The 15377-nt window shown below is 35.9% G+C and overlaps 1 protein-coding gene across 2 annotated transcripts in view; it reads right to left on the reverse strand.

Moving 5' to 3' along the window:
* The window catches only part of LOC110294998 (solute carrier organic anion transporter family member 6A1-like), an 87319-nt gene that overhangs the window by 28977 nt on the left and 42965 nt on the right, over nucleotides 1-15377 (reverse strand). For both annotated transcript variants that reach the window (XM_021163445.2, XM_021163439.1), the window contains exons 7-9: nucleotides 11244-11388; nucleotides 5318-5513; nucleotides 608-761 (exon numbers count right to left, since the gene is read on the reverse strand). In XM_021163445.2, coding sequence (XP_021019104.1) covers nucleotides 608-761; nucleotides 5318-5513; nucleotides 11244-11388 — 495 coding nt within the window. The remainder of the gene's footprint in view (nucleotides 1-607; nucleotides 762-5317; nucleotides 5514-11243; nucleotides 11389-15377) is intronic.

Here is a 15377-nt window from a genome sequence, read left to right on the forward strand (position 1 = left end):
GAGAGAGAGAGAGAGAGATCAGTTGTGAGTGATGGCAGCAGTCCTGGAAGTAGGAAGGTTCAAGTCACTGCCATGAGATATGTAATGACGTTTGTGCATATTAAATTCACTTAAGCCATATTTTCCCCATCCATATGAGTTCTCTATAGCTCTTAGTTTTATATAAGAATATATATATATATATATGTATATATATATTCTCTACACATACATATAGGGTGAAAACTGGTGCATAACCAAAAAAACTGAGAACTGGAGATGTAGCTCAGTGGTGGAGCACTGGTTTCTATGCCTCAACTAAAAAAGAAAATCACATCCACATCTGAATTGCTGTGTAGCAGAAATAGAAAAGTATCAGGAAAATACAGAGTAGGCATTTTGAATCTCAGCACAAGATACATTTGAAGGAAAGCTGACTCACAGGATAGCACTGAGTGACATTTTTGCATGTAAAGGTTTTTGTTCAAAGTACAGTGGGTGTTGCTGAAAGGAATTCAGTAAACAAAAACTAGGTTTTATTTCCATGTTGTTAACATTAAAGTAAATTCTAATCACTACCTACGCATTAAGCACCTTCCCAGAGATGAAGAAGCAAAAGAAAACTTACCTTTTCAGTCTGGGATACTTTAGTAGCTCTGCAGCCTGCAAAGCAGGGAGAAAAATATTCTTTTTCATCTCTTCCACAAATGGAACTATAGAGGGAAGTCGTGCAATCACAGTACTCATTGCAGTCAGCTGTGAGGTTTCCAAGTTGACCATAGCTGTGAAGTTGAGATCAGGAACAATTATAATACCATCATTTAAATTGTTAATATGTACATTAGATATCCACAAGTTCCATCAATATACTTATGGAAATGTTTTTCACAAGTTTACTCAGGTATAAAAACATAATAAAATGCACATTTAAGGCTGTTCCACTCTATAGTCCTGGAGACATGGTTTAGCTCTTAAGATCACTTCTTGCTCTTTCAGAGGAGCAAAATTCCATGGCAAACATCCATATGGCAGTTCACAGCCATCTGTAGCTCCAGTTCCAGGGAGTCTGGTGCCCTCTTATGTTCTCTTTAGGCAGCAGCCATGCATATAGTACATGAAAGTGGACACTCAAACATAAAATATATGTTTTATTATATACATTAATATATATATATTAAAAGTACCACAAAAAATATTTTGATGATGTAATAAAATGTTCTCCAGAGACTTTTTTACAAATAAAATCTTAACCACTTAAAATTCAAAGATTAACTTTACCACCTTAGTACTTACTGACTTATTTATTACTTATTTCCTACATATTATTACTTATTAGTACTCTCTTCCTGTTCACGTGTTGGGATTTTATAAAAAGTAATCACATGACACTTAAATTTTCCTTGTTTCTTTTGAACTAATGATCTTTGTTTGCTCTTATGTAAAATTTGTTTTCATGGTTTTTGTATAAGTAGAATACTTAAACTGTATAAAAGGTTTTAATGTAACTACTTTAGAATTAGTGTGTGTGTGTGTACTTTACTCAAATGTATGTATGTGTACTGTGTGAGTGCAGTACCTATGGAAGCAAAAGAAAGTCATTGGATCTATTTGGACTAGAGATTATACAGTTATGTTCCTTCATGTGGGTACTAGGCACCAGACCTGGGCCTCTGGAGGGAGAACAAGTGCTCTTAAACACTGAACCACATCTCTAGCCACCTTTAAAAAATTCTTTTCAAATAACTGTCAGTTTTTCAACATGGTTTATTATTAAGCACACAAAACTCTTGTGATCATAGATCACCAGAGAAACCAGAAATGTTAAACACACAGAGTTTTCTCTCAAAGGACTATATGTATATACAGGCCCTTCCATCCAGAAATCTGCAAATTGGATGTATTACTAGCATGGTGATCTGTATTATCTGTTGAGGCAGACCATATTAAGCTCTCTCAGCCAGGACTGAAGGGAACCTAAATGGTCCTTACATTATCTGTACATCTATCAGCTTGCCAGAGCTCCCACAACCAGAACTAGAGGTGACTAATTGCCTATACAATCTCTACACTATAGGTATGGTTGTGACCACACTAGATCCTTCCTTATGTCATTAAACTAGTACTGAAGCCTATCTCTATAATCAATTTTCTTGGAAGAAATGACAGGGACCTTCAGTTGAGTTTCAGTATAATTATGCTTCTTTGTGCATTTTATTTGGGGATTTTATTATACCAATAAACATTTCCCTAAATAAATCTGTGTTTGAATAAAACTGCCCAGCATCAGATTCTGTGAAATTTGATCCAAATGACAAAGTCAATCAGAACCAAGTATTTATTCTCATGTCTCATCAGTTTATTTTTATCCCTGTTGAGGTACCTACAGGAGTTCCCCTCCATTTATCCAAAACATAGAGCACGGTGCCCTATGAGAATATAAGATTTTTTTTTCTTTAAATGGATATTAGAGTTTCAGGATACTTAAGCCTCTTACAGAAAAGGTTTCTCGACTCTTAGAAGAGTAGTACTAACTTCTCAGTCTTTGTGACAAATCATTTTGTACAATAAATAAGATGTATGTTAACATAAAAAAAAAATAAAATCTTCATAGCTATAGCGAATATGAAGATAGCCTATGAGAAGAGAGATAAGAATTCCTGTCAATTGTTCTTGAAAAACACAGATAGCTAGATAGATGATAGATAGATAGATAGATAGATAGATAGATAGATAGATAGATAGATAGAGGCATATAAAGATTGGAAGATCAAGGAGCCTCTCTTCCCAATGATGGCCGACAAGGCTATCTTCTGCTACCTATGCAGCTAGAGACACAAGCTCCGGGGATACTGGTTAGTTCATATTGTTATTCCACCTATAGCGTTGCAGACCCCTTTAGCTCCTTGGGTACTCCTCCAATAGCTGACTGTGAGCATCTACTTCTGTGTTTGCCAGGCACCAGCATAGCCCCACAAGAGACAGCTATATCAGGGTCCTTTCAGCAAAATCTTGCTGGAGTGTGCAATGGTGTCAGCGTTTGGAGGCTTATTATAGGATAGATCCCTGGGTATGGCAGTCTCTAAATGGTCCATCCTTTTGTCTCAGCTCCAAACTTTGTCTCTGTAACTCCTTCCATGGGTGTTTTGTTTCCAATTCTAAGAAGGGGCAAACTATCCACACTTTGGTCTTCGTTCTTGAGTTTCATGTGTTTTGCAAATTGTATCTTGTATCTTGAGTATTCTAAGTTTCTGGGCTAATATCCATTTATCAGTGAGTACATATCATGTAAGTTCTTTTGTGATTGGGTTACCTCACTCGGGATGATACCCTCCAGGTCCATCCATTTGCCTAGGAATTTCATAAATTCATTCTTTTTAATAGCTGAGTAGTACTCCATTGTGATAGATAGATGATAGATAGATGGATAGATAGATAGATAGATAGATAGATAGATAGATAGATAGATAGATAGATAGATAGATAGAATTTTCTGCCAGTCACATCTACACAAGGCAGGCAGAATGGACTCCACACCTCCTAAGGCTCCAGGCTAGCTACACAGGTTCAGGACTTACCCTCTTCATGATCTGACCAGAACTCAGAGCTCTCCTTCTCCCTGCCTCTTGTCAGACCTTCCTGTCAAGAGCCCAGTAGTGCAGAGCAGCAACACCTGAGTTACAAGCAATGGCAGGTAGAGCTCCAGGACCTTCAACAAGAGCTTAGATTCTGTTTTTGTTTTTGTTTTCTTTATTTGTTATTTTTTTCCTCAAAGCAGTGGTAATTCAGTATCAAAGGTCCCTTCATGAGAATTTCCCCCTCATATCAGGAATAACTCAGTATCAGTTTCTTCATAATGAATAATATCAGAAAGAGCCCAAGATATAGTACAGAACAATTGCAGCTAGGACATAAAGTACTTTAGCTTATGCTGATTAAACTTCCTGATAGAGTGGGCATTCATTCAATGTGTGGAGGATAGTCTCCTTTCCTGCCCATCAAATCAATGCTTAAATGAGGACTTCGCTTTTGTTGTAGATGAATAATAGAATAAAATTTAAAAATTTGGGGTTAAATCAATTAGATGTGATCTTTCTCTGCTTATAGCTACTATTGATTTGAATCTGTTCTCTAAGTTGCTTTCTGGAGACAGTTGAATTTTGAAAGAAATGCAACCCCTAAAACACAGCAGCAAGAATGAGGCTCTTCATTAACTGACCTCATCTATAAATTAACAAATGAAGAACAGAGATACACTGAGAACAGAACCTGACCTACCTTGAGAGAAAGAGAATATTGAAGAAGGGTTGTGAGTATAGAAAGGGTATAGTGAATGGTAACATTTGTCTTCCTGTACTCAAGGTTGAAATTCAGTAAGCAGAAGTTGGAAAGGATGGCAGATGAGTAGTTTGGATAAAAAATTAAAAACAGACAAAATGGCATCAGACTCCTGAGTTTGATCCAAGATGATAAGATCAAAATGAACTGAGATTTTACTGTAACCTCTTTGTAGGTCATTTCTCTGATTCCATGAAACCTGCAGGGATGCCTTCAGTTCCTGTTTGAATTTCTGCGAGCAGTGTGTAGGAGATTCAACGTTATCCACAATTCTTGTAACAGTATGATTTTACTCATCTAGGCATCCTGATATGGGACACCTTTTTCTAACTAACGGGAGTGAATTAATTTCTATGTGCATTTTTACATGTGTGTATCATCATTATTTGCTGAAATTCTGTTTACAATCTGTGGCTTAATTTTTAAAAGAGTCCACGAAATCCAGACATAGTGGTACACAACTTAAATCTCAGGATCTCAGGCAAAAGCAGGTGGATTTCCTTAAGTTTGCAACCAGGCTGTTATAGTGAATTCAAGGACAGCCAGGTATGCTTAGGGAGTCCCTGTCTGAACCATGCCCCCCTAGAAAACAGAAGAACAAGTTTTTGAAAAGGCAGATTTTAATTATTATTAAGTTCCATTTACAAGCCTCTTCCTAAATTATTAGTATTATGTCTTGTTAAAGAATCTGACCTGATCTCTCTACCTTGTAGATATCAAAGAGTAGATTTAGAGAGATCGGTTCAAGAACACAAAGTTAAATCACATTATACATGTTCTAGTAACATTTTGTACTTCCTACATACCTTAAAACAAAGTTTTGATCACAAATGACTCGTGAATGCATAACAAATAAACATAACTCTATGAGATATGAATACTTAATATGAAAAGTAAAGCCATGGTCCATGTTTTATACTTCATTTGCAAGATTAATAATTCCAAAAGTTACATAATATCCTTTCAGATATGATTAAAATATAGTACACAAATTTATACTTACCCATCATAATCTTCATTGATTCCAGCAAATGTTGTTGTTTGACACTCTACGAAAAAGATTAACAGGAAAAGCCCAACTGATACAACAGTTGTCACTAAGGTAAATTTCAACTTGTTCTTATTAGTCATTTCCAATCTGTCAACAATTAAACCGCCAAGAAAATGGCCAATTATGGCTCCAGGAAGTACAAATGCTCCTGAGAATGGAAAATAAAATACTGTTAAACATAATCTGTTGAAAGCATTGAAAAATTAGTACAGATTTCTAAACAAACCAACAAAAATATCTAGAAAACAGTATTTCCACAAGGACACATGCTCCACTATGTTCATGGCAGCCTTGTTCATAATAGCCAGAAACTGGAAACGACCCAGATGCCCCTCAACTGAAAAATGAATACAGAAAATATGGTTCATTTAGAATGGAATATTATGCAGCTATTAAAAATAAGGACAAACCGAATCCAAGAACACATCAAAATGATCATCCATCACAATCAAGTAGGCTTCATACCAGGGATGCAGGGATGGTTCAATATACAGAAATCCATCAATGTAATCCACTGCATAAACAAACTCAAAGACAAAAACCACATGATCATTCTCATTAGATGCTGAGAAAGCATTTGACAAAATCCAACACCCCTTCATGATAAAGGTCTTGGAAAGATCAAGAGTATAACTTCCATATCTAAACATAATAAAAGCAATATACAGCAAACCAGTAGCCAACAGAAAACTAAATAGGGAGAAACTTAAAGCAATCCCACTAAAATCAGGGACTAGACAAGGCTGCCCACTTTGTCCCTACCTATTCAATATAGTACATGAAGGCCTAGCCAGAGCACATAGACAACAAAAGGAGATAAAAGGGATACAAATTGGAAAGGAAGAAGTTAAAATATCACTATTTGCAGATGATATGATAGTATACATAAGTGACCCAAAAATCCACAGAGAACTCCTAAACCTGATAAACAACTTCAGTGAAGTAGCTGGATATAAAATTAACTCAAACAAATCAGTGGCCTTTCTCTATACAAAGGATAAACAGGCTGAGAAAGAAATTAGGGAAAGAACACCCTTCACAATAGTTACAAATAATATACCTTGGTGTGGCTCTAACTAAGGAAGTGAAAGATCTGTATGATAAGAACTTCAAGTCTCTGAAGAAAGAAATCAAAGGTCTCAGAATATGGAAAGCTCTCCCATGCTCATGGATTGGCAGGATAATATAGTCAAAATAACTATCTTGCCAAAAGCAATCTACAGATTCAATGCAATCCCCATCAAAATTCCAACTCAATTTTTCACTGAGTTAGAAAGGGCAATTTGCAAATTCATCTGGAATAACAAAAAACTTAGGCTAGCAAAAACTCTTCTCAAGGATAAAAGAACCTCTTATGGAATCACCATCCCTGACCTCAAGATGTACTATAGAGTAATTATGATAAAAAAAATGCATGGTACTGGTACAACAACAGAGAAATAGATCGATGGAATACAACTGAAAGCCCAGAAAAGTATCCACATATTTATGGTCACTTCATCTTTGACAAAGGAGCTAAAACCATCCAGTGGGAAAAAAAACTCAACATTTTAACAAATGGTGCTGTGTCAACTGGTGATTAGCATGTTGAAGAATGGGAATTGATCCATTCTTATCTCCCTGTACAAAGCTCAAGTCTAAGTGGATCAAGGAACTCCACATTAAACCAGAGACACTGAAACTTATAGAGAAGAAAGTGGGGAAGAGACTTGAAGATATGGGCACCAGGAAAAAATTCCAACAGAACACCAATTGCTTGTGATTTAAGATCAAGAATCAACAATGGGACCTCATAAAATTGAAAAGCTTCTGTAAGGCAAAGGACACTGTCAATAAAACAAAAAGGCAACCAACAAATTGGGAAAAGAGCTTTACCAATCTTAAATCTGATAGGGGGATAATATCCAATATATATAAAGAACTCAAGAAGTTAGACTCCAGAGAACCAAATAACCCTATTTGAAAATGGGGTACAGAGCCCCAAAAAAAGAATTCTCAACAAAGGAATACTGAATGTCTGAAAAGCACCTGAAAAAATGTTCAACATCAGGGAAATGCAAATCAAAACAATCTTGAGATTTCACCGCACACCAGTAAGAATGGCTAAAATCAGAAGACAGCAGATGCTGGCAACGATGTGGAGAAAGAGGAACACTCCTCCATTGCTGGTGGGATTGCAAGCTCATACTACCACTCTGGAAACCAGTTTGGTGGGTCCTCAGAAAATTGGACATAGAACTACTGGGAGATCCAGCAATACCATTTCTGGGCATATACCCAGAAGATTCTCCAACTTGTAATAAGATCACATGCTCTACTATGTTCATAGCAGTCTTATTTATAAGAGTCAGAAGCTGGAAAACACAGATGCACCTCAACAGAGAAATGGATACAAAAAATATGGTACATTTACACAATGGAGTACTACTCATTTATTATAATCAATGAATTTATGAAATTATTAGGCAAATGAATGGATCTGGAGGCTATCATCCTGAGTGAGGTAACCCAATCACAAAAGAACATACATGGTATGGACTCACTTATAAGTGGATATTAGCTCAGAAACTCAGAATACCCAAGATACAATGTGCCAAACACATGAAACTCAAAAAGAAAGAAAACCAAAGTGTGGCTACTTTGATCCTTCTCAGAAGGGGAAACAAAATATCCATGGAAGGAGTTACAGAGATAAAGTTTGGAGCAGAAACTGAAGGAATGACCATCCAGAGACTGCCCTACCTGGGGATCCATTCCATAAACAACCACCAAACCCAGACACTATTGCAGATGCCAACAAGATATTGCTGACTGAAGCCTGATATAGCTGTCACCTATGAGGTTCTGCCAGTGTCTGACAAATATAGAAGTGCATGCTTACAGTCATCCATTGGACAGAGCACAGGTTTCCCAATTAAGGAACTAGAGAAAGTACCCAAGGAACTGAAGGGGTCTGCAACTCTATAGGAGGAACAACAATATGAACTAGAACTAATCAGTACCACCAGAGCTCCCTGGGACTAAACCACCAATCAAAGGAAATACATGGTGGGACTCATGTCTCTAACTGCATATGTAGCAGAGGGTGGCTTAGTTGGCCATCAATGGGAGGAGTGGCCCTCGGTCTTACAAAAATTCTATGCCCCAGTATAGGAGAATGGCAGGAAGCAGAAGTGACTGGGTTGGTGAGCAGAGTGAGTGGGGAGGAGATAGGGGATTTTTGAAGAGGAAACTAGGAAAGAGGATAACATTTGAAATAGAAATAAAGAAAGTATCTAATAAAATGCAAAAAAAAACCTCCAAATAGCAACAAAACAAACATGAAAACAAGGATATCATGAATTTTGAAGGAAAATAGATGGAACTAGAAAATATCATCCTGAGTGAGGCAACCCAGACTCAAAAGGACATGTATGTACCCACTGATAAGTGAATATTAACCAAAAAGTCCAGAATTCTCATGACACATCCCACAGATAATAAGAAGTTTAATAAGAATGTAGGCCAAGTGAAGATGCATCAATCCCACTTAGAAGGGGAAACAAAATAATCACAGGAGACAGATGGAGGGAGGTATCTCGGTGGGAGAAAGGGGAGGAGAAGGTTGAGGGTAGAATCAGGTAAGAAGAGAAATAGGAGAGAAGCCCAGAGGGTTAGCAGAATGCATGAAGATATCCAGCATTTGGGGGTTCCAAGGACTCGATGTGTGTGACCTTAGCCAAGTTGCACAACAGTGTGGAGAGGGAACTGGAAGAGTCTACCTCTGGTAGATAGACAGGGCCCCAGTGGAGGGATGGAGTCACCAACACACAGTCAAATTTTCTCATCCAGAATTGTTGTCTAAAATGAATGCAGGGACAATAATGGAGCAGATACTGAAGCAAAGGCCATCTAGTGACTGGTCTAACTTGGGGTCCATCCCATGGGTGTGCACCAAACCCTGACACTATTCCTGAGCTATGTTGTGCTTGTCCAAAGATGCCTAGCACAGTTGTCCTCTGAGAGGCTGTACCAACAGCTGCTGAGACATATGCAGATACTGGACTGAGGTTGGGGACCTCTATGGTAGAGTTAGAAGAAGGATTGAAGGAGCTAAAGGGGATGGCATCTCCATAGGAAGACCAACACTCTAAACTAACTTGGACCCTGGGAACTTCCAGAGACTAAGCCACCAACCAAAGAGCATACTGGGCTGGTCTGAGAATCCCTAGCACATATGTAGCAGAGGATGAGTCTAATCCTATAGAGATTTGAGGCCCCAGGAAAGGGAGATACCCGGGAGTTAGGGACAAGCACTCTCTCAGAGGCAAAGGGGAGGAGGAATGTGATTAATAACTGTGGAATGGGGGCTCAACATCTGGAGTATAAATAAATAAAACAATTAATTAAAAATGTGGTACTTGAATAAATGTTTACTTTATAATATTTATAACCCTGTGCATGATTAGTCTACTGGATTCTGGCAGTAATGGTGTTTTACTTGTATGCACTGGGTACTCAATATAATCCAGGAACATAGTCCAGGACACATAGAAATTAGAAGTGGTCTTAGTGAGAGATATTAATACTGATCAGTTTGAATATATATCCTATTTCCAGAGACTTAGCTGAAATAGCATGTTTTCTCAAAACATCCTGTGAACTAGAATTGGGAGAACCAATCACTCAGATATTACATAGATTGTCAACATGAACATTTTTAACAACAATGCAAGACTCTAGAATACCCACAATACTTCATGGTTTTTCTATTTAAGCATAGGAAACAGAAACCACATGAAGAATATGAGCTGAAAAAAACCAAAAGAGGAAAAATACAAAGGACAACTTTATAATCCGCTAATGATAAGGGCTTCTGCACTAGTTAATATTTGTTTTTTGTTTTGTTTTGTACTGCTTTGTTTTCTGCACATAGTTTATATTCACTTTTTTTTACTGTCTTTGTGTTTATTTAAGTTTAAAGTAAACATTCTTTTATTGTTTCACTTGTTATACTAAATGTTGTAACATGCCTGCTTGACATTTATAGCCTAAAAGAACTATTAGGTTAGTTACATTTCTATTTCCAGAACCTTTTAATATTTCCATTTACAATGTCTTTTAGAGCTACATTCCCAATATATTTTTAAGATTGATAATGTATACAATAACAACTGCTGTTTACTGTCAAAACATAGAACAACTTTTACAAATATGCATGAAAAAGTATCAGTGGACTTAGCCGTTATGACATTGTTTAGAAGAATTAAGATAAAACCTAATTCTATATCTCTTAGCACTATAATGGATAAAGAGTGGGATCTCTCTTGCAGTAAAGAAAAAAAAAGAATAACTATAGTTCATTAAGTTCAAATTAATGTGAATCTGAGAACTAGAGTTCCTGGTGAAAGAAATAGATAAATCATTAGGAAATATAAAAGTTTTAGTAAAACATTGAGGATAGACACATAAGCAGAAATGTATAGAAGCACTTAAAAAGAATAATATGTTGTGGCTTGAGTTATTTCCTAAAGGAGGAAAGAAAGGACATGGGCAGGTACACAGTTGTGATGACAGGATGGTAGGGAACTATAGGAATAGCATTGTGAAATTTTATGTATTAAAAATATTGATGTAGCATTGGAAGTGTTCCTGTTTTTATCGTTTCAGCAAATGACACTCAAGTACACTGCATTATCTATCTTCTGCTTACATGATGTTTCTTAAATATGAATATATAGATACACACACATATATACATATATACACATTGATTATGTATATAACACACACACAAACACACACACACACACACATATATATATATATATGATATATATCACTTAAATATTCACATTGTGAAAAATTTTAAAACAGCACTGGAAGAGGAAATATCTACCTGTGAGCAGAGAGGCAATTCCAGGTGTTATTAAAAACTGAGTTTGTAAATGGTGGGGCAAAAAGTATAGAGATGCATTAAAAGTCAAATACTCTGAGACTTTGCAGATTGCCTGGGTCAGCATCAGTGGGTTCTTCAAAATATGCTGAAACACAGAACAGATCATATTACAATAATTTTATCTCATCACATGCAGAACTGTCTTTCTATAGTATAAACCTAATGTTTCATATTTGAAAATCAAACTAAGTCCCCAATAGATATATTCAGTAAGAAACTTGTAGTTTGGTTAATCTCTACAACAATATACCTTTTAACTATGTATCTGGTAGCTCATTGAAAGTATTTCTCAGTCCCTTATTAGATATCTTCATATTTTGTATTTCTCTGTCTCAGTAAGTACTATCTAATTTTTCACCATGTGATCTCACTGTATTTATTGGTTCACATAAGGTTAAATATTTATGTAATGTTTAACTAACCAGTGTCACAAACATGGTTACATTAAAAACCTGCATGCAAGAAGTCCTCTTCAATGCCTATGGCTGAGTAGCTTAGAATTATGTATTCTTAGAAGAGCTTTTGGGCTAAGAGGTTTATGGGTAATTTATTTCAAATTTTGGTCCAAAATTTTCTTCAGGTTGTATATTTATATAATAGCACCTCAATATGAGAGAATGCAGTTTCACAATGAAAAATTCTCATACTCTAAGATTCATCAGAAAAATACTCAAATGTTTGGTAGGCTCTTGTAGAAGTCACTGAGAATGGGACGACCTTACAACTGTCATCAGGCTACAACTGAGTATTCTGAAACCTAACCATTAATACAGCTAATATGAGAACAATGAAGCCTCTAAATAATTTTGTCCTTCAGACTGTGAGCGCTTTAGTCATCCCACTAAAGGTTAAACCTCATTTAAATTTTACACTGATAATTAAAACAGTTTTGTGTTATGCCACTATGTTTTGTCATGCAGCAGTAGCATTGACTGTCATAGATGACATAATTGGAAATATTTGATGACCTTTGTCAGCTTCTACATTTGTTCATACAGACATACACAAGATAACATTTGCTCTGTATTTCTATGGTTTCAAATGGAAATGTGCAGTTTGGGGATGGAGATATGCCTCAGTTGGTAAAATGCTTGCTTTTCTCAAGGATCTGAACTCTTCCCCTATAACTCATGTTTATAAGATTCTAGACAGGGAGTTACACACTCAGAATGTCAGTGCTGAGAGATGGGGATAGGGGATGGTCCTGAAGCCTATTAGCAAGCTAATTAGCCTACACATCAAGTTCCAGGCTGGCGTGTTTCAAAAAAGAAATTAAAGGTGGATAGCTCCCGAGGAAGCACACCTGAAGTCACCTGGATAGCACATGTAGGCGTACATATTTCCAGGTGAACCTGAACATACATGAATATCTACATGCCAATAAACACAAACCTGTGTATTTCTCTATATAATTTAGGTGTTCACTGTGTATGTTTGTTTGTGCTATTCAATTACACTTCCTTATGGTTTTTATTGATTTGATAAGAATTCACTATTTATTATATTAACTTCTTTCATATATTTAGGTAAACATTACTAATCTACTGTAGTGCATACAGATTCATTAACAGGAGAATCATTTTGCCTTTATGTTATCTAACTTATAAAATTTATATTGTGTTTTACATTGCTTAAATCTTATTTAAGATATATATATATATATATATATATATATATATATATATATATATATATTCAAGGTCAGCTTTAACTACTTTATTTTTTGTAAATAATATTGTAAGCCTGAAAACAATCTGTGTACTTAAAATGATATAGGAATTCTGATATTTGTTATTGCATACCAAAAACAATATCTTTCCATTGCTTATTTTATGTAGCAATTAATTTTTTTAACACACACACACACAGATAACCAACTATAAGTTGTCTACTCCATAAGTATTGTTTATTTATATTCAAATAAGAAAATTGTTATTCCTTAAAATATAAAATGCATGCCATATTATCATTGCATTGAATTGAAAGACTATTGGTTTAGATATCTCCTACATGGACATCGTTATTTCAAGAATGATCATTATATGTCTGTCAACTTACCCAAATGTTTATTGGGACAATAGTTTGCATTCAAATTCCTTCATCAAATTTTAAGGTATCACTACTCAATGAGCTTCTGCAGTACTTACAATTTTGTGACTATGTTTTAGTCTACAATTCAAGGTTAGGTTTAGATTAAAGTATAAAATAGGAAGGCACATTGTCACTGTTTAATGGGAAGAGAAACCTAAAATCAATACTTAAACAATTAGAAATGATTCCTTAATTTAGAAAATTTGAAGTGTATAAAATCAAAGTATGAAATATAGTAATATTTACATAGCCGAATGAACTTGCTGAGCAAGAAATTATGAATGCACTCACAAAAAATAGCTATCTATAAAATGCCTGAAATAAATTTAGAAATGAAGCACCTCTATAGTGAAAATTGTAAAACACTGTGGAAAGAAATTGAAGTAGACACACACACACACACACACACACACAAATATCACATATGATAATGATAGAATTAACAATGAAAAACAAAAAGCTAATCTGTATATTCAATGCAACCTTAACTAATATTATATTAGAACTTTTAAAAACAATATTGAAGTTCCCAAAGCAGAGAAAAAGATGCCAATAAGTTGAATTAAACTGTAACACAACAGAGTGAGAAGGGTCAGAACACCTGAGATTTAGACTTTTACAGAGCCACAGTAGACAAAGGAGCGTGACCCAGACAAAACTCAGTCCACTGAGCCAAAGATCAAACTCTTCTGGTTCAGTCATCTATACGCAGCATCATTTTGATAAATGTACACAAAATATACATTGAAGAAAAGACAGGTTCTTTAATGAATAAAAGTCCACTTGTATAAAACTGTAAATTGATCCTGTAATTCATATGTAGGAAAGGTCAAATGAAAAGTGATTAAAATGTAAACATAAGACCATAAATTCTATCTACTAAGTTGGAACATAAAGGCTACACTTTATCAGTTTGAACAATGATAATATTTTTACCTGACTCCAAAAATACAGAAAACAGAAGCCATGTGGATAAATGAGGTCATTTAAAAACCCAAGAGGCTTTTGTTTAGGAAAAGAAACAACCACTGGAATGAAGAGACAAACTCTGGATGGGAGAAAATGCTTGCCACATATTCTTTGTTGCAAGAATAAAAAGACAAACAGGACAGGTTCTAAAGAAAATTAAAATGAAAAAGGCAATCCAAGTTAAGAGTTGACATATGATCTGTATATGTACTAAAAGAATATAAATAGTTGAGAAATGACACGTAAAAGTACAAAGTAGCCAGAGGAATTCTGGCTGCAAGTGACACCCAATGTGGGACTAAGCAGAATTAGAAATTTGATTTCAGATGCTCTGGAGGAAATGCCAGGCAGGGGGTAAATCGATGGATATCTTCTTTCAACATGCCAGCTTTGCTCCAAAGAGGATATCCTGAGTGTTTGTTTGTTTATTTGTTTTTATTCTTCCTAAATTTTGTTTCACAAAATGGTTGAGAGAATGGCTGAGCCACTGTAAAAATTGTGTGTGGAAACTGAGGGACCTGAGAAACAAAGCATTGGATGAAATGAAATTACACAAGGGTTCATTCTGCTCTCCATTTTCTGAAAGTGTTGAGGAGTTGACTGTGCAACAGGGGGCCAGGGGGAGAATGAAGGTGGAGGTGGAAATGCTGGCAAGGGGAGGAGTGCCAGTAGAGGGAGGACTGAGCAGGACAACAGGAATTTCTCACAGAGTGAAAGAAAGAAAGAAGCTGCTCTATAGGATAGTCATGTCCAAGAAGAAATGAATAGGAGGGAGGATAATTTGATTAAACAGCCAGTTTTGAGATTTAAAAATCAACTGGTCCTGGGTTAGGAGATCGCCAACCACTTATCAGTGAGTGCACATCATGTGTGTTCTTTGGAATACCCAAGATACAATTCACAAACGAATGAAACTCAAGAAGGAGGACGACCAAAGTATGGATACTTCAATTCTTCCACCTCACACCAGTCAGAATGGCTAAGATCAAAAATTCAGGTGACAGCAGATGCTGG

Source organism: Mus caroli, chromosome 1, assembly GCF_900094665.2.
Source record: "Mus caroli chromosome 1, CAROLI_EIJ_v1.1, whole genome shotgun sequence".
Taxonomy (NCBI): domain Eukaryota; kingdom Metazoa; phylum Chordata; class Mammalia; order Rodentia; family Muridae; genus Mus; species Mus caroli.